Raw genomic sequence first — 17,543 nt, 5'->3', positions numbered from 1 at the left:
TGTAAACGTCTCAAGCGGACTCACTACCAGAGCACTTACCAAATGCGGAGCCGCCCCGATCTCTCATTTCTGTGCAAAGCGTGCACCGCGAGAGCGGCACGGTTTCACACCCGAACACCCACAGCCCGCTTGGAAACGCAGCCCAGGCGAGAGGGGCTTGGTCGCGCCCCGAGCGAGAGCTGGGTAACAACTTGCAGCAGCCCGAACCCCGATGACGCCATGGCAGAGAAGCCCAGCTGCGGCCAATCAGCGCTCGCCAACCCGGCTCCCAGAGCTGCTGCTCGCCGCGGGCTGGAAGCACGAAACCATTCATGATTTTGGTGACGTCATCCAAGGGAGGGGGCGGGCACTCTAAGCAAAGCCACGCCCCTTCCTCTATATAAGCGCCTTCCCGGGCCGCTGGTGCGGTTTAGAGCTGTAGTGGCAGCTGGTAGTGTGTCTTTTGGGTCAAAAGCCGATCAGCGCGTAGCCTCCCCGCTGGGCTGCTGTGCCCCTGGCCATCTCGCACTGCTCTCAAGGAAAGTCGCTGGCCCGTTTGCTACGCGCTCCCTGTTTTTGCATCCCAAAGACGCTTGTCAGCCTTTGTGGTAGGACTTCATGTCTGTATTTTTCCCCATTCACTGGTGAGTACCCTCTTGGCGGGTTCCCCGGGGGTGGTTGGCGGGTTGGGAGCTGGCTAGGGCTTTGGCTGTGCCCGGGGTAACTTTTGAAGGGGAAGGAGGATGATGCTTTTGGGAGAGAGGGATATTTGTCATGCAATGGCTTTGCAGGCAGAAGTCACAGTCAAGGTTGTGACGGGAGAGGGGGGAGGTGTGAGGGAATGGAAACAAAGGAAGTGAGCGTGGAGGCTGCAGTAAAGCGTGCAGAAAGGCTGGGGGAGGTTTGCTAGAAAACGTGCCCAGATCTTCACCTGTCCGCCCCAGTTACGAAAATCTAGGGGGGCCTGGCGATCGTGCTTGAGGGGCGGGTGGGCTGGTTCGGAAGCCCACTTGAGAGTGGATGCGTGAGCTGCTGCCAGGGCTGCAAAGCCTTGTGCCGGAGAGAGGGGTTTTATTCACCTCGGGAATCTGTGAGGCTGTCCTGGGCAAGCCGCAACAGGCGCCAGCAGTGGCCTGAGCCCCGCTGGGGAGCTGGAGGGGAAGGGGTGTTTCAGAAGCGATCTGGCTGCCGTTGATCGTATGCTGTAGTGGCTGCAGTGTCCCATCCTTTCACCTATTCCACCCCCCCCCCCCTTGCGGTGACTCGCAAGCGCCTCTTTATCCTCTCCCTGGCTCGGGAGAAGAGAACGGGCAGGACTCTGCAGGGATCATGCCGGGGAAGGCAGGCGGAAATACTTTCGGGTTTGTGTTTGCTGAGCAGCTGGAACTTGCTGGGCGGCTTGCAGTCCCGCACCCGGTTACCATCCTTCTTGCGCTGAGCCTGGGCAACGTCAGGGGCTGGGACCAGCAGCCAAGGCAGAGGCGGTCAGATCAGCTGGGGAAACTGACAAGGCAAACAGCTCGCTGCAGCTGCTCATCCTAACCCCCGTTTCCTTCCCCAGGGAGACGGTGTAGCAGCCTTCTCGTTGCCCTGCATCCTTCTCCCACTCTTACCCCCAATAAATTCAGAAGGCCAGACTGTGCTCTTATATCCGAGTAAGCAACTGAACTCAGCAGTTACTCCTGGGATGAAGTTAGCCCATTGGCATCACTGCCCGTTCCTCTGGATTTACACCTATATAAGGGTGGGCACAGGCTGGACCAAGCTCCCTTATTGCCTGTACACGCCTTTTCAAGTGCATCCTTTGAACAATCAGGGTGCAAGTCCATCTGAGGACTGAAATCCGAATAGCCCTGGATTAGAGCTACATGCTAAAGCAGATTGCTTGAGAACTTCGGTGAGCTTGTCACCTTTATCTTACTATTGCCAGGTAGCCACGGGGCCGCTAAAGCTGAGGTCCTAAAACCTCTCTTTTCAGTTGCTTATGACTTTCTTGCTAATCTTCCATTTGGGTTGAATTCTAGAGGAGTTGCTCAGGTTATAACACTAGAAGTTACACTGCACCTCCAACTTTTCTTTCCAAATTAAAAATCACCCTGTTTAATATCCTTAATGTTGCTTCAGGGAGTTGTAAAAGGACACTGGATTAAGCAGCATTCCTCCCCTTGTATTGTTAGAGCTGAGCGATCTAAACATCTGACTACATTTCAACAACAATCTTGTTCACTTTCTTTATTTCGATTCCCTTGATGAAAATAGACACTGTAGCTCATGCAATAGTTTGGATTGCAAATGCTTTTGAGGGGGGAATGGTTGCAAGCAGATTTTTTTAGTACAATTTAAGACAGTCCTAGAAACATGCATGTAGATACTGGCTTTTGCAAAAACCCTTGTTTTTACTAATCCTGTGCTGACCTACTAGTATCCTTTTAACTCATCTAGAGTTGGAAAATAGAGAGCTCCAGCTCATCAGACAAATGGCTGTATGCAACTTCTCTCACTCCCAGGACTGGTATGTTGCAGCAGAGGACGGGAAGTACACAAGCTACTATTTAGCTTAGGCTAGGGAGTTTGCAGAGATCTATCAGCAAGGTTCTTAGTGAGAGCTTGGAAAAGAACACTCTTTTCCAGCTCTCTGCCAGTTACTTGATAGGTGACACTGACAATGATGCGGCTCCACAAGTTGTCATGCCTGAGTAGGGTATCTGACCTAATGAAACATGCATCAACTCTAATGCTACAGCTTCCGCTGCTGCTACTTATAAGAGCTGGTGCATCATATGGTCTCACTTTGCCACTGTAAACAAAGCCTTTGTGCTTATCTTTTTATATATCTGTTATCTGTATCTTGTGCTTTGGGATTCTTTTGAAAGCCCTCATTGTGCTGGTTCATGCACAGTAAGATGGAGTGGCATTGGGAGGGCAATGTGAACTTGTCTGAAGTCACTTCGTGGTATCAAGATGCAACAGATGGCCAATATTTTGGTGACAAATGTGAGTTGACTTGTGTGTGCAAATACAAAGTACTGCAGTTATAAATAGGCTTAAGTAATAGCATAGTAAAATAGAGGAACTACAAGCTGTGAAAATCAACTTCACTTTCTCAAATTGTCGAGCTGGAAACTTCATTATGACTGCAAAAGCAGCGCTGCAATTGGCATATCTCCTACTCAACTGGTGTGGAAATCCCTGAGGTAGTAAAATAAGTCCGTAGGAGTTAAAACTGATTAGTTTTTAAAGCTAGGGGGGAAAAAACAGTAAGTGCTAGTGCTTGGTGTGGGGGTTTTTTAATCTACACTTAAGGGTAAAGTTGGAGGAAGTGGAGTTAAACTTTAATCTGTCTTGGTGAAATCTTGTATTGCTCAAAGTGAGAGATCCTGCAAACTACTTTTTGGGTGCATGATATTGTGTACTGATTCTTTAAGGGAATAATTTTTTATTCCCTTACAAAGAAGGGGATGGGGAGGAGGGAGAACAGAAATAGGATTTAGTGGTTTAGCATTTCAGTTCTTATCTGTGACTAGCTCTGCAGCAGTATAAAGCTTTAGTTTTTGATACCACATAATCTTGTTCAAGGACAACAGTGATCGAATGGCTTCATGAGAGCTGAAAAAGTATCTTTATCTTTGTTTCCAGCCCTGATTATCTGAGATCAGCTGAAATGACTGAGGTGATGATGAGTGCTACATCTATGGATGAAATCGGGCTAAGCCCCCGCAAGGATGGCCTATCATATCAGGTAAGCTTTCTGTTGACAGGATAGCATTGTTGGCTGGCTACATAATAGTCAGCTATGGAAGTGTCCAAGCTAGGTTGCAAACTTCTAGTCTAATGTACCTTTCCATAATCTGAGTTAACAAATCTTGCTGTAGTGAGAACAAGTCAATGGTCTAGAATGTTTGCTTGGCAGGAGCAATTTGTCTAAATTTAATTTCTATCTTAATATCTGATTGTGTTAACCAGGTACCTTTTTACATAAATCTGATCATGTAGTATTCTTGGGGAGGGGCTATGCCGGGTGAAGTTGGCGCTAGTGGACAATCTAACCCTGGAGTTTCTTTTGGCACATCTGCAACTTGGCCCACAAGCAGTCTGCCTAGAGCAGATGGGAGGAGTTGTTTGTGGCACTTCAGTCTTTTAAGATAATTCTTTTGTTTATGCTGAGCAGATAAGGCTATTTTAAACTGTTTGCCATGTGCCATATGAGACAGTCCATTTCCCCATTCTCCCCACAAAACCTTAATCTTAATACTCAGTGGTATAAGCTCCTGGCACTTGAAGAACCTTTGGTAGGAGGATATAGCATAAAATGACTGATCAGTGGAATTAGCTAGAAACTGGATTTTTTTTCCATCCCACAAAAATTGCAAAACTTAAAATAGTAAAGTATTTGTGTGTGTGTGTGGGGGGGGATTTAACACCCTCCAAATGACAGGGTTCTAAATTTTTTTGAAAATAAAGCAAATTTAAAGAATGAACTTTGTTATGGAAAATCTAAACTTTCTTTCCAAAAAGATCAACATCCTATTTTACCATTTCTGAAAACTTTTCAATGTTTTTTCAAAACAGTTTCATCAAGATTGATACAATTTTGCAAAAATGTTTAGCTTAAGCAGCATCTTCAGATGCGAAACTTTTTGACAAAACTTTCAACCGACTCTAGGGACTGGCTCTGATATATGGGCTATTAATACAATATTGCTGGGTGTGGAGAGCTGTTGTATATCTTTTAATATTAGCGTATTGATTGACCAACATTTCAATGCTTGTCTCAGTCTATTTTCTACATCACCTGAGATGTGCGAAGAATGAGCATTTGAGTAATTGTACCTTCCAGTCCTCTCAAATGGCAATTTCCACCCTTTAACTACCCTGTGGGAGACTTAACTATTAAAGTTTGATATGAGAGCTTGTGTATGCCGGATCTGTGCATAACAGGACAGTTTTTATTTTTATTGTGTGTGTGTGTATGTATGTATGTGTACATATATGCAAGTGGGAAGTTACTTTTATTATATTTATAACTTATATTTTATATTATTTATATTTATATTTGGGAAGTTATTTTTATTATATTTATATATAATAAAAATAACTTCCCACTTGCAGATGCTATTACAGCAACTGTATGTGTAGGTTTTAAGTATGCATGCAAACTGGTGCACCATTGCATGCCTAGCTCTTTAAAAGGGCCTTAAATGTTCTCGCGTAAAGAGTGCATCAACCTGTTAGATCCAACCTAAACCAACCCTCTGGACAGGAAAAATGTGGTGTATTTGATCCAAAAAACTCTGGTTCCACGTGCTGTCCTCTGGTTACACGTTTGTATGTGAAATAACCGTTTGAGTGGCTCTAAAGGTTGTAAGGATGCTCACGGCTCATGAGTGGGTTGGAGCTTCCAGAGAGTGGGCATACTTCAACAAGAGTCCTCAAACTCTGCTTCATCATGACAGCACACAACCAGCCACTGCAGTAATGGTGTTAATAGGTCATCGCGTCCAGTCAGGCCAATAACTCCTTCCTCTAAGCTCCTCTTAAACTGTCCTGACAGATTTGGAGATTTTGGAGAACCAGTCAGAATCTAAGCTCCCTGCTTGTCCTAACTATATTGTGTGAGCTGGGTTTTTCCAGCATTCACGATACTAGGACCAGGTCTCCACTCCACACTTACTTCAATACAACTGTGGCTCTAGGGTGTGAAAAAACCCACACCCTTGAGTGATGTCCTTTATACTGACCTAACTTCCATGTAGACAGGACTGTCTCAGCAGGAGAGCTTCTCCCATCAACATAGCTACCGCCTCTCACGGAGTTGGCATTAAGCTGACTGGAGAGCAATCTCCTGTCAACTTTGAGTGTCTTCATCAGCAGCGCTGCATCGGCCAATGCAAGTTTGTAGTGTAGACCTGCAGTAAATGTGTTTGTTTAGACCCTAACACTGGGGGGCAAACTGCTTGGTTGCAGCATTCAAGTTGCTGGGAGTTCCATTAACGTTTGCAAGTTGCTTTTAGTACTAAGTATTGCAAATTACTGTATCTGCAAAGTGTTGTTGGCTCTTGGAGCTCTTGCTTCTCTGTAGTGGTCTGGTCCTATTCAAATACCTGCAAGCTTCTTATGATGTCTACGCTTGCTTGGCCTGACTGCCTAGTTGACTGTAAGAAGCTACTTTCTCCCTCTGTTAGCATACAGTCTTTGGATGGCTGGGTGGAGTGAAAGAAGTGGGTGGTCACCTTTTAGTAGGGTCCATGCCACATGCTGGCAATCTTCAGAAGCAAATTGTTATATGAACAACGTACAAAGGATGACACTTGTTTATGTTGCCTGTAAATTGGGCTACAATGGGAAATGAAGGTCTAGATTGTAGTCCTCTCACTAATGCACTGGGATGGAAACTGTTTAGTAACCCATACCACAATACGGCAAACAAATATGAACAGCGATAGAAAATTAAACTAGCTTGTACAGTTTAAAGTAAAACCAAACACTGAGAATGAAAGAGGAAACCCCCTAACGGGATGCAAACAAAACCACTAGTTCACTGCTTTCTGTGACTGGCACTGCTGACCCACCCCTTCTGCTGATTGTGAAAGATTTTCTATATGAGAAATTGTACACTAGTCTATTGAGTGCCCGAGCTTAGTATTTTACAAGTGGACAGGGCTAATGAAGCATGAATGCTCCTGCAATACAAGCCACATTGTTCTAAGCTACAAAATCGTCTACCTGTCCTGCAGAGTCGAATTCCAATTACAAGAACCACAGCACTTGGACATAAGAGGCAAGGACTTGTAAAACCAGAATTGGAACTTGGTTGCTTTGTTAGTATTTCCTTGGACAGTGGACAGGCAGTCCCTTAATTTCAGCATGACTCTTCTGTACTAATGTTCAACTTAGTTTTGGATTGTGGTGGTGATGAGTTTGACATGGAATTTTAAATCTAACCATGGGTCTCTAGATCCCTGGGTATTTGAACTGGTCTCTAGTTGGATCCTGCTCCTAGAAGGGGAGCGTTCTTCAGAAGGTGGCCCTTAGTTCATGAGCTTTCTACAATTAACTTGCAAGATTTTAGTGCCCTTAAATCAAAACCTCCATCCTAAAGTAATGAGCATAGATTTGGTACTCAGCTCTGTTTTGAAATGCTCTCATGATCACTGGAAAACAGACAGGATATCCAGCTATAAAAGGCTCTGTGCTAAGAGAATGTAAACATGGAGTTCAGCAGAACTTTGCAGGAAAGATCAACCAGTGATTTCTAAATTTATTGTAAGATTCCTGCCTCTGTCTCCCACCAGCTGTTGTGCTCTGTAAACTTAAAACACTGTCTTCCTACTCCTGGCAACAGACTCTCATTTCTGTCTAGCTATACAATTGAACTCATGTAGCTCATGGGTCCAGTGCATATCAGGAGAATGAACATATCATGGTAAGTTTGCTCTTAAAGTAGCAATAGGAAGGCTTGACTTCCAGAAGGTTGAGGCAAGCATATTCTTTTTGCAGAAGTCTATATACTGTACCTACTTTGCATGTGCTGTTGTACTCACATAGGCCTAAATTCTCAATTTGTCTGCAATTTTATGTACACAAACACATCTCAGCCCTCAACTTTCTGTTCATTTGGCTTTAATGATAGCTAACATGGAACTATACTTAAATGCAACCAATAGACCATCTTGGAGAGTTTAAACTAATGCACTTAGAACTCTTTCCTTGTTGGACAAAGCTTTTATTAATACAGTACCTACAACCAAGGCTGCCTGCTAGCTCCCAGGAAGATGGCTCAGCCACCAGGTTTGAAGGGCCAAAATAGAAGCAGATGGTGGAAAGCAGAGCAGGAGTCTGGCACAATACAAGTGTATCCTATGGGAAGCCTGGACAAAATATATCTGAAAAAATGAGGTCAGACTGGGTCTGGTGACTGCAGTGAAGAGCTATTTTTGGATCTCTAATGGCTGTCCCATAATTCCTATGGGAACATTAACACAGTAACTCATTCAAATGCAGCTGATGGAGCAAGATGTCCCTCCTACAGAGACAAATGTGCACATGAAGAGTTTCATTCATTTCCAGTCTGTCAGCCTTGTGCAAGTCCTGTCTCTTTATAGCCAGTTGGAGCTAATATATGGTGACCCCTTAGTTCTCTCTCCCCCCCCCCCGCCACCCCGCTACCCCAAGAGAGGCCTATTACCTGAAAACACCTAGCCACCTATCTGCTGGCTCCCCTTCTTCTAATGTCATTCCACAGCAGTACAAATGATGTGGGTGAGAACAAGGCTCTCAAGACTAAATTAATCATTTTTGCTGCAGTGTTGTCAAAACAGTCCCTTGACCTGAATCGCTCTTAATTTCTTGGAATGGTAGCTGGGGTTGAGCACAGTGAAAACATCTTGATGCCTGAGGCAGCTGTACTGAGTAAGCAGTGTATGCCGAACTCTGAGCCAAGAGTTCTTTCCGGTGGACTAACTGCCCTGGACAGGTGACTGACTGATTTCTGAATGGGGTAGGCATGCAATGACTGAGCTGGCTTAGTCACATCCACCCTGCTCTGGTGGGCCTGGGAAGCTCAAACCCTAAGTCATGGTATTCTCATGCTGGGATCCTAGCACTGGCTAGGGATCTGATCTGTCTGACATGTGTAACCCTCACGCACGTGACAGAAACTTGGAGGTTTCCTCTCCTCATTGAGACTAGGACTTCTTGCAGCATCGTCTGCCCATGAAGCCAGTTCCTCTTTTGTTCTGCTGGAGCAGAGTTGATTTTCAATAGGAAAAGACAATATTGGGTGTTGCTAACTAATTCCATATAGGGAGTCACATGCCAATCTGTAACACTAGTGTAAATCCAGAGTAACTCCACTGACTTCAATGGAATTGAACTGATGTTGCTGAAACTAGATGTGTAAGGATTCAGACATGAGAGGTTGTAACCCATGGACAAAGACACATGTATTGCCAACCTGATGGCTAATGGGGAACTTAGTATGCCTTCATATTCACCTTGTATCTTGTAAGATGCCTTTATATTAACTTAAGTAAGGAAGGCTGTATCTGTACTGAGGCAGTCCTGCATTGGAACTGACATCTATGCACTGTGTAAAACTGTCCTCTGAAGTGATTCCACTGTACAAAATGAAAGCCTGGATGAAATAACTTCACCAGTTACTCAAATCCAGATGTGCACAGTACAGACAGTGGCTCAGGAAGTTACTAGACATGTGTCAGCACATGTCAGTGTGCATAGATCAGGCTAAACATTTAGCCTAGGAGCACAATAGTGCTTCAAATGTTAATGAATGTGATCAGAGCTAAAAAGGATGGAGATGGAATTATTAGGGCTACAGATAACTATCTTTATTGTAAACCAAGGAACAGCATTAAACTGAAACCCAGGATGATAAAGGGACCATCTGATCACAAGACCTCCATGTAGAATTTCTTGCCCTCCCCTACGCAGCTTTTGCAAGGGAAGATCTGTTATCCTGATTGGAAACGTTGCACACAAACGGAACTTTCCTTACCACTTTTCATCAGTATGAGCACTTATCTATGCTACCCTGAGTAGTCATGGTAGTAACTGGTGCCCCGGCATTTCTTACCACTGACCTGCCCCTCTGGATTATCTTTCTCTTTAATGTGAACTTTCATCCTGCCTCTTGGAAGGGTATTGTGTTCTGCTTCTGGGGGTGGGAGTGGGTTGTTAACTTTTCCCTTGACAACCCTCCATTCAGGTCTGAAATGAGATGCGGTTGGTCTCAAGGCTTTTTCAAGAACATCTGGCTTCTAGTATCACGGTTCTACTTCTAAGGATGGTAGTATCTGTATGCTGTCTCTATATGGGTACATTCTGGGCACTAAAGAGGCTAAAGCACCCTTGAATTCCATCAGTTTGCATCCAGGGAGTTGTCCTGTACTACTGTCATAGCAGAGAACCCAGTCTAAAGTACCAGTGTCAGAACATAAGTTTCCTAGAACTTGTCAATACTGATATAATGACCTAAGTGGTTAGGCATGTAGGGCTCTGTCCAAGGCAGCAACTGGCTTCTTTTGGGAATATCTTTCATATCTGGAGGGAGCTGTATTCTCCCACCAGTGCGCTCTTACTAACAGCAATTTTCTGGGTGTCTGGAAGAAAAGACCCCGGGGCTGGAATCAGATCTGTTACACCAGTGTCAATTTGAAGTTAACTTCCTTTAAGTCAATGGATGTTGCTCTGGATTTACAGCAGTGTAACTTTGACTGGAATACGGTCCTCTGTATCTAATGTTGTGATCCTTCCAAATCTCCCATCCCCCCTTCCAGAAAGCAGGATGTTTGTGCTACTGCTGTCTCGTTTTGTATTGACAATAATTAGCCCATCATGTACAGTTAAGTACACTTCCTCTCACTGTCCAGTAGTATCTGGTTTCCTTATTAGCATTTCTCAGCTTCTTGCAATCCTCCTTCATGAAGCTAGCAGCCAAAGGTTAGTTTAATTATGGCAAAGCTCCTCTGCTCTGGGGTACTGGGAAAGGGCTCTGGCACCATCTGCCTTTCTAGGGGTGTTAAATATTTTCCATTCTTGGTGCCAAGCTCTCAATCTAGAAGTCACTTTTAAGTCACTTTTGAGTCACCTGGCATGGAGACGTTTGGGGCTTCAATTTCTGGTATCACCTTTCAGTTCACCTTCTAGGCGAAAGGTGAGAACTCAAGTTTGCGTGTACCTGAGCTGGAACTGAATCTACTGCGGAACAGAATGGGATTGCCAGAAGACCTCTGAGCAAAGCTTGTCAACCACTGCCTTCTCAAATTCGGGCTAAGTGTGCTGCATGTCAGTTAGGGCAGCAAACCTATTCCTTGCCCTCTGCAGCCTGCAAAGATGTGTCACAGAGCTCTTCGCATAAAGCTTAGACGGGCCTTGGCTTCTAAAGCTGTGATTCAGTGACCGCAGTTGCTGTGATTACATATTCAAAGTTGTATGCAGTCATATGTAGATGGCAGGGGAAAGTTAGCCCATCATAAATGCTCTTCCGTAGCGTTCTTGGCTGTTGGAAGGTGCCAAAAGCTCCTGTCCTATGCTGATCTTAGAGCTTTAACTCCAAGACTCTAGTGAAGCATGTAATTACAAGCTTTAATATCTACATTGTATGAGTATTCACACTGCATTCCAGGACAGGATTTTGAGTGCCATGAGATCAATGTAAAACCTGCAGTGGGTTATGTGAGTGCAGATTTCCCTTTTTGTTTCCAGTTCTTGCTCTGGAGGGGGATGTCCCTCCAGGGCATTTCCATCTATGCTGCATTTCAGATTATACAGAGAAATCAGGCTGAGGAGGGTGGGTAAAGGAGTGATTAGTGTCTTCTGTATAGTGACTGGGAATCTGCCTCTTGTTTTGGAGTAGCTAGCGGTCAGATTGCATGGGGTAACTTGCCTGATCTGTTCCCTGAATGTAAATGACAGTCTTATTATGACAAACTTTTTCCTTGGTTCCCACAATAAGGGCAACAAGCAAGGCTATCTGTCACATGCTAGGAAATCTGGCTTTATATACTTTTTTTCCATCAACTGTCCACACCCTTGGAAAGGGTAATTGCAACATCTCCTTTTTTTATGCTGCCTCTATGATTAAAAAACATGACTTAGTGGAAAAAAAGCTTGACCTCCTTGGGTTCAGCCTCTCGTGCAGCTGTTCAAGATAAGATTGTGCTAGTAAAAAAATAACGCTGAACACCACGTTTGGGGATATTTGTTTGTGAGGAAATGACTACGTCCTTGGCTTCTGAGAACCAATCTGTCAGTCTATTTTCAAACTACTCCACTTGACCTAATGCAGCTAAAATGATAGCAGCCAAAGGTTAGCAGTATAATAATTAAACTTTTTTTCCTACAATGTAGGCTATTTTAGTGGCATTATCAGCATATATAACCTACTATAATATGCTTTCTTTCCATTGCCGCCCTCTAAACAATACAGTGTCAAGGTTCTCTGTATCCTAAGTCTGGGGAGTTAATACTGAAAGTTCAGTTCTGTCTGCAGCTCTTAAGCAATGGACTGGGTGTCTGGGATTGGCCTGGCTGAAGCCATTAAATTGTATGAGACGCAGTTACTGTATGGCTTGCTCTGGGAATGAGTAATAGCAAGTACCACAAACTGTAACACCTGTGTTAATGTCACAGCATTCATAGGCCTTGTCCATACCATCTTCCTCTTAGCTTCCTAGCAGTCCAGCTGCAGGACCTGGCTAAGGTGCCCTGGGGCAGTGTGGAAGAGCTAGAATTAGACACCTTGCTGCCTACTACTAGCCTAGGCTGCCTGTCTGAAATGTGGCTTTTTGTTTTGAGCCATCCCTGACTGTGAGTCTCTAATGGCCATACTGAGGCTGTTACTGCAGTATCTTCTCCCAAGTTAGTCTCTCCTCTCCCTCTCTTCTTTAGTAGCCATTTAACTGCTACTAAACTGGCAGGAACTTGGGATTAGGTCCCAAAAAGTCTTCCATTATCTAAAGAACAACAGTGTTAAAGCCTATGAAACCCTGAGTATTCAAAGGTACATCTGAACTATGCTTTCCTTTGGCTATTGAGTCCTGGCAGTGAATCACAGAACCCTCAATGAAAACTGATCTGCAGAGGGGGTTAAGTGACTACCATATTACAGCATATCTCTAGTAGCTCCGTTGAAGAGGTTAGGCCAAATTTTTCAAGAGTGTCTACTGGGTGTGGGTGCCCAGCATAGGACTGGAAGAGGACTTGTTGGATCATTTTGTCCAGTCCCTTTCCATTGCAGGCAACACCGTCATATAATCCTTTTCATAAATGTATCAAGCTCCGTCTTAAAATTAGGTAGGTTGTTTGCTCCTCCTGGAAGGCTGTTCCCAAACTCGCATGAAACACCTCAGGCTTCTGACTTAAGCATCTGCTACTACAACTGGAACTGCAAGTGCTCAGCGCCTAGTTAAAAAAAACAAACAGGCCTTGCCTCTCAAAAAACAAGGCATTCCAAACTAGTGGATGCTTCTGAAAATGTAGGCACTACTGTCTAAATGAGGCGCTACTCGTCTCCTTTGCAAGCTTCAGGAAAATGGAATAGCAGTCGTGACCGCCTTCTCGTATTTTGAAGACTGTTTTATATTTAATGATACCCAGATAAATGCTTAGTCTTGTAAAACAGGACAGGAATTTTTGATAAATGGTTAATTGCTTAATTATCACTGGATAATCAGAGTTGGCAGCTGTCCCTTTTTTCCCCTACTACAAATTCCTGTCTGTGTGAATGGGTTTATTTAAAGACTCTGGGTTACGATGGACAATAATTGCACTGCATTGCTCACAAGCAATAGTACTTTCTTGCCTCTCCTGCTTCGAAGGTTCAGTAAATGTGGCATTTGGTCTCTTATTCCAGGGCACGTACCTACAAGTACTCCTGCAATATACTACTACAAAAGCAAGGTGCTTTTCCTGGATTGAGTTTCTGCCTTGACATCTAGCACTAACAGTGTAGTCTGCTCTAGAAAACCGTCCGGGTGCTCTCCCATCTTCAGCATTATCCTACCAAAATGGCAGCAGTGTTTGGGCTTGAGTGGTCTGCTGGGGCTATCACAGGGTGGCATCCAGATGGAAGATGGCAGGCAGTCTAAGTCCACTTTAGGACTGGGAAATGCATCTCAGGAACTTTCAGTGCAATAGAAAATACTGGCCTTATAGGATAATCTGAAGAAAAGAAACCCATAACCATTTTCAGGAATAGTTTATTACTCGTTTGCATGTCACTGCACTCTAGTCTTTAAATTTCATCCCCCTGACTCCTAAAATTAGGGGACAGTATGCAGAATTGTTCTCTGACTGAAATTTAAAGGTAACCATGTAAAGAGCCACTTTCTCCATGTTGACTCAGAACAAGAAAACCGTCTTAGATACCAGTCCAAACCCATGAGGCAAAAAGACCAAGAAGCTGGAGAGCTAAAATAGCAAGCCTGTTTTCACAATATTTCTGGCCTGACCAAAAGCAGGAAATGCAGACATCAGATTCTCATAGCAAGATTTTTAACTCTGTCTGCAAATGAGCATTGGTGGTAAGCAGTGAATGTCTGGGAGGCTTAGTTGATATGTCTGAAAGCATAGAGATGTCCATCTTGAACTTTATTCCAGCAGCCTGTCAGTTTTGGAATCCTTCAGACAGCTGACCCCACCCACTTTTTTTATTTTATTTTTTGACAGCATTCTGATGCTTCAGGTCCCAGCCTGGTTCATGAGTTTTCCTGAAAAGCTAACCTGAAAACTCCTGAACTTGCAGAACTTCATTTATGATTAACTGTCCCTTGGAACCAGACCTCTTGAAATTTGGCTCTTGATAGTTGTGATGCTCTGTAAGCTGCTAGCCAATATCAAAATACTAAAATATTCTTTCTAATGGAGGTACTCCTTCTTTGTTTCAGATTTTTCCTGACCCCTCAGACTTTGACCGTTACTGTAAGCTGAAGGACCGCCTGCCTTCCATTGTGGTGGAGCCAACAGAGGGGGACGTGGAGAGCGGGGAGCTGAGATGGCCACCTGAGGAATTCCTCGTCCAGGAGGAGGAGGAGGAGGAAGAAAACCTTGAAGAGGCAAAGAAAGAGAACAAAGAGCAATAAATGGCAGCTGAAGAAAATACAAGGGATTGTATTGTCTTGTGAGGGAAGAGCCACACCTGTTCTGAAGGTCTTTTTTTCTTAAGAAAAAAGACAGACAAGTTCAATTTTGCACCTGCAAGATCTTAGGTTTTTTTTGTATTCTCTGTATTGAGAACTGAAGCCCTCGATGTGACTCTCCAGACCTTCTGAAGAAGGAAGTCATGCAGAGAAAAATGTTTGCTGTTCTCAAGATCACTATCTGACTTATTATTTTTTTTATTTTTTTGTTAAGACTCAGAGGCAGCAGAGAAATTCAAAGACCCTTGGTGGATGGTGAACAAGCAAAGCTGTTCAATGAGTTGTGGGGAGGGTGGAAATAAAGAAATGTAAGCCGTGTTGAGCAAGGAACTGCCTTTGGCTACAAAAGCATGAGACTAGAGTCTTCATCTCTGTTTCCTTTCTTATAGGCTTCTGTTTATGTATCTGGAGTGGAGGGGAAATGCGTGGTGATATATCACAAATGGATGCTCTGCTGACATAATTGCTGGGTGGCATAGAGAGCAAGGGGCTTGTAGTCTTTCCCCAGTTGTACATCTCCTGAAGTTACACAAGCATGTAGGAGTAATGGATTTCTTGTGTTAACTATCAAACCTGTTCCCAGTCTTTGCCTGGAAGACGTTTTCTTGCCTTCTCTTTGTCTGCTTTTAAACCTTGTAATGCTGAACAGCTCAGTTGGTAGAGTCAGTGTGTTCTGCTGTTAATCTCCATCTATTCTGCAAGGTCCTCATTTATCTGGAGGTAACAAAGAAATTTCATGTAATGTCTAAATCTACCTGAGATCTTGTTCTAGAAGTGGTTAGGACATTTCTCTCCTGCTAGCTGAGACTGCTGTAGTAAGAACTCATTACAATGCATAAAGCTTGCAAGGTGAAGGGGCCACCTGCCTTCTAGATGATTCTGGGGCTGCATGGTTTCTATCTCAAACATGCTGGGTCAACCATCTGATCAAAACTGGCTTAGTAGAGGGGCATGGGGAGAATCTGCAGGGAACTGTTAGATTTGGGTTTTATCATTTCTATAGTTTGTAACTAGAGAAGTGTGGTTGAAAGTGTCTGACCTTGCTTAACAAAGCTCCAAGAAATGCTGGCAGACCAAGATGCTTGCAGAAATCATCTGCTTAAGAATGGATGAAATGGCAAGTTCCCACATGCCACATAGTCAAAGAATGTTGCCAAAACTGAAATCAAAGAGGCAGTCTGAAATCAAATGGTTGACTTGAAAGCATAAGCATGGGGGCAGGGAAATGATGCCTCTCTTCAGACAGTATTTCATGGCTTTTGAGTGTTCTGGGCAAAAATGTGCTTCTGATTGTAACACAGTAGTAGGGTTTAATAAAGGGTAAGATGGTTTGTAAGGTCTAAGCTATCCCATGCAACTTGTTCAGTGCTGAGTGTTCTCTGTCCTAACTAACCTTTGTCTACAAGGGGAGCTGGTTGCAAGGCAGGTTGACTTGCCACTTTCATGGAAAGTGGCAATCCAGCAACTTTATGGAAAAGCCCCAGGGGGGCCCAAGGCATCTGAGGAGCTGACAGGTCTAAGAAAAAGTGCTGGTAGTTTCCACCTTAAAACAAGTCTGTAGACACTAAAGGAAGAAAGACAAATGTTAAGGCCTTAACCAGACCTTATGATAAAACCCAGTGCATCTTGTCTGCTAATAACTGGTTCAGTTAAAAAAAATCTGTTTGGACTTTGCGTGTGTATATATTTGTATCTAATACCTCATGAGTAGTTTAAACGCTGGTGGGGGTTGGGGGATTGCTTTTAACATATCAGCAGAATTGTTTTAGTCTTTGTCTTGCTTGTGGTTTAAACATAATGGCAATAACTTATCAGCTCTGTTACTATTTCAGACAGACCTGAGGGATTGGAGACAGACTTTCTTGCATTGTTCTGGCTAGTAGCAATGTAGAATGCAGCTTGTCTCTTCCATCTTCTTAGCAGCAAAGAACCAGTCTCGCACTCACTCCCAGGTTTGATGGATGCTTTGTCGTCTCTGACCTCTCATCATGATCTAGTGATATCATTTTTAAACTGATGGATCCAGCTGTTTGTATCTGAGCATCTGTTCTAGTCTTGCTGTCTAATGGAATGAGCTTGTACACCTGTATACCAGCCAGTCTCAATGTTTTAAACTGGTACTAGTCTTCAATCTGTGCCACCATGTTGAGGCTTGTTAATAGAGATTATGTGGGTAGCAAAAGGATGGAAATCTTTCTCCTCCAGAGCTGAGGAGAAATGTCTGCCGTAAAGACTGGTATATTCTTGTCTGCATCCTCTTTTTTTTTAAGGTATTGTGTATATTTCTATTTGTCAAATGTATAAAGAACAAAGCACTCCAGTAAAACTCCTGTTGTCTGATGTACATTCTATTTCTGTAATTCTTTTTGAGCCTCAGGGAGAAGCTAGCTTTTTTTTCTCAAACTACTTTTTTGTCACTGTGACAGTTGTAAATAAAGTTTGAAAATGCTTTCCAACTTGGTGGCTTTTTTTAAACTCTGCTTACAGAAAAGCAGGTTGGGATTTCAGATTTCCCAGAGCTTTAATCTGTGCCGGAAGCAACCTTTCACTTTAAAAGCAAGGCCATATTATGCAAAGCACTTTGGCATGGCATGTGTCCCAGTAAAGCTGATGTAATTTAAGCATATGTTTAGACTTAATTATAATTCTTAAGGGGCTTGCTGAGCTAGCACATAAATCACTGAAAGGATGAAATCAAGGGGCCTGACTCTTCATCGCCTTGCACCTCTGCGAAGAACTAATGGGTGGGGGAATCTGCAAAGGGACTGGAAGTGCAAGTTGGGCACCTAGGAAATCCCAGGAACAACACTGCAATCTACAACACTAAATTGGGCACCTAGGCACATGGGGAGACACAGCCTAAGAACATGATGCACAGTCCAGAAGCCAGCATGCTAGGATCTCCCT

General features: G+C 43.7%; 1 protein-coding gene across 1 annotated transcript; it reads left to right on the top strand.

The window, feature by feature from the left end:
- Positions 1–397: 397 nt before the first annotated feature.
- LBH (LBH regulator of WNT signaling pathway) lies at positions 398–17,092 on the top strand. Its single transcript, XM_050948663.1, has 3 exons — positions 398–623; positions 3,616–3,718; positions 14,385–17,092. Exons 1-3 carry the CDS (start codon positions 598–600, stop codon positions 14,577–14,579), a joined length of 324 nt encoding a protein of 107 aa, XP_050804620.1. The 5' UTR covers positions 398–597; the 3' UTR covers positions 14,580–17,092.
- The last annotated feature ends 451 nt before the right edge of the window (positions 17,093–17,543 follow it).

Source organism: Gopherus flavomarginatus, chromosome 4 (genome assembly GCF_025201925.1).
Source record: "Gopherus flavomarginatus isolate rGopFla2 chromosome 4, rGopFla2.mat.asm, whole genome shotgun sequence".
NCBI lineage: Eukaryota > Metazoa > Chordata > Testudines > Testudinidae > Gopherus > Gopherus flavomarginatus.
This window is presented reverse-complemented; position numbering and strand designations above follow the sequence as displayed.

Excerpts from the sequence above, each read along its gene's own strand:
- LBH (XM_050948663.1), top strand. The coding sequence starts at position 598 with ATGTCTGTATTTTTCCCCATTCACTG. Across the intron at positions 624-3,615 it reads GTATTTTTCCCCATTCACTG|CCCTGATTATCTGAGATCAG; the intron begins GTGAGTACCCTC and ends CTTTGTTTCCAG. Across the intron at positions 3,719-14,384 it reads AGGATGGCCTATCATATCAG|ATTTTTCCTGACCCCTCAGA; the intron begins GTAAGCTTTCTG and ends TCTTTGTTTCAG.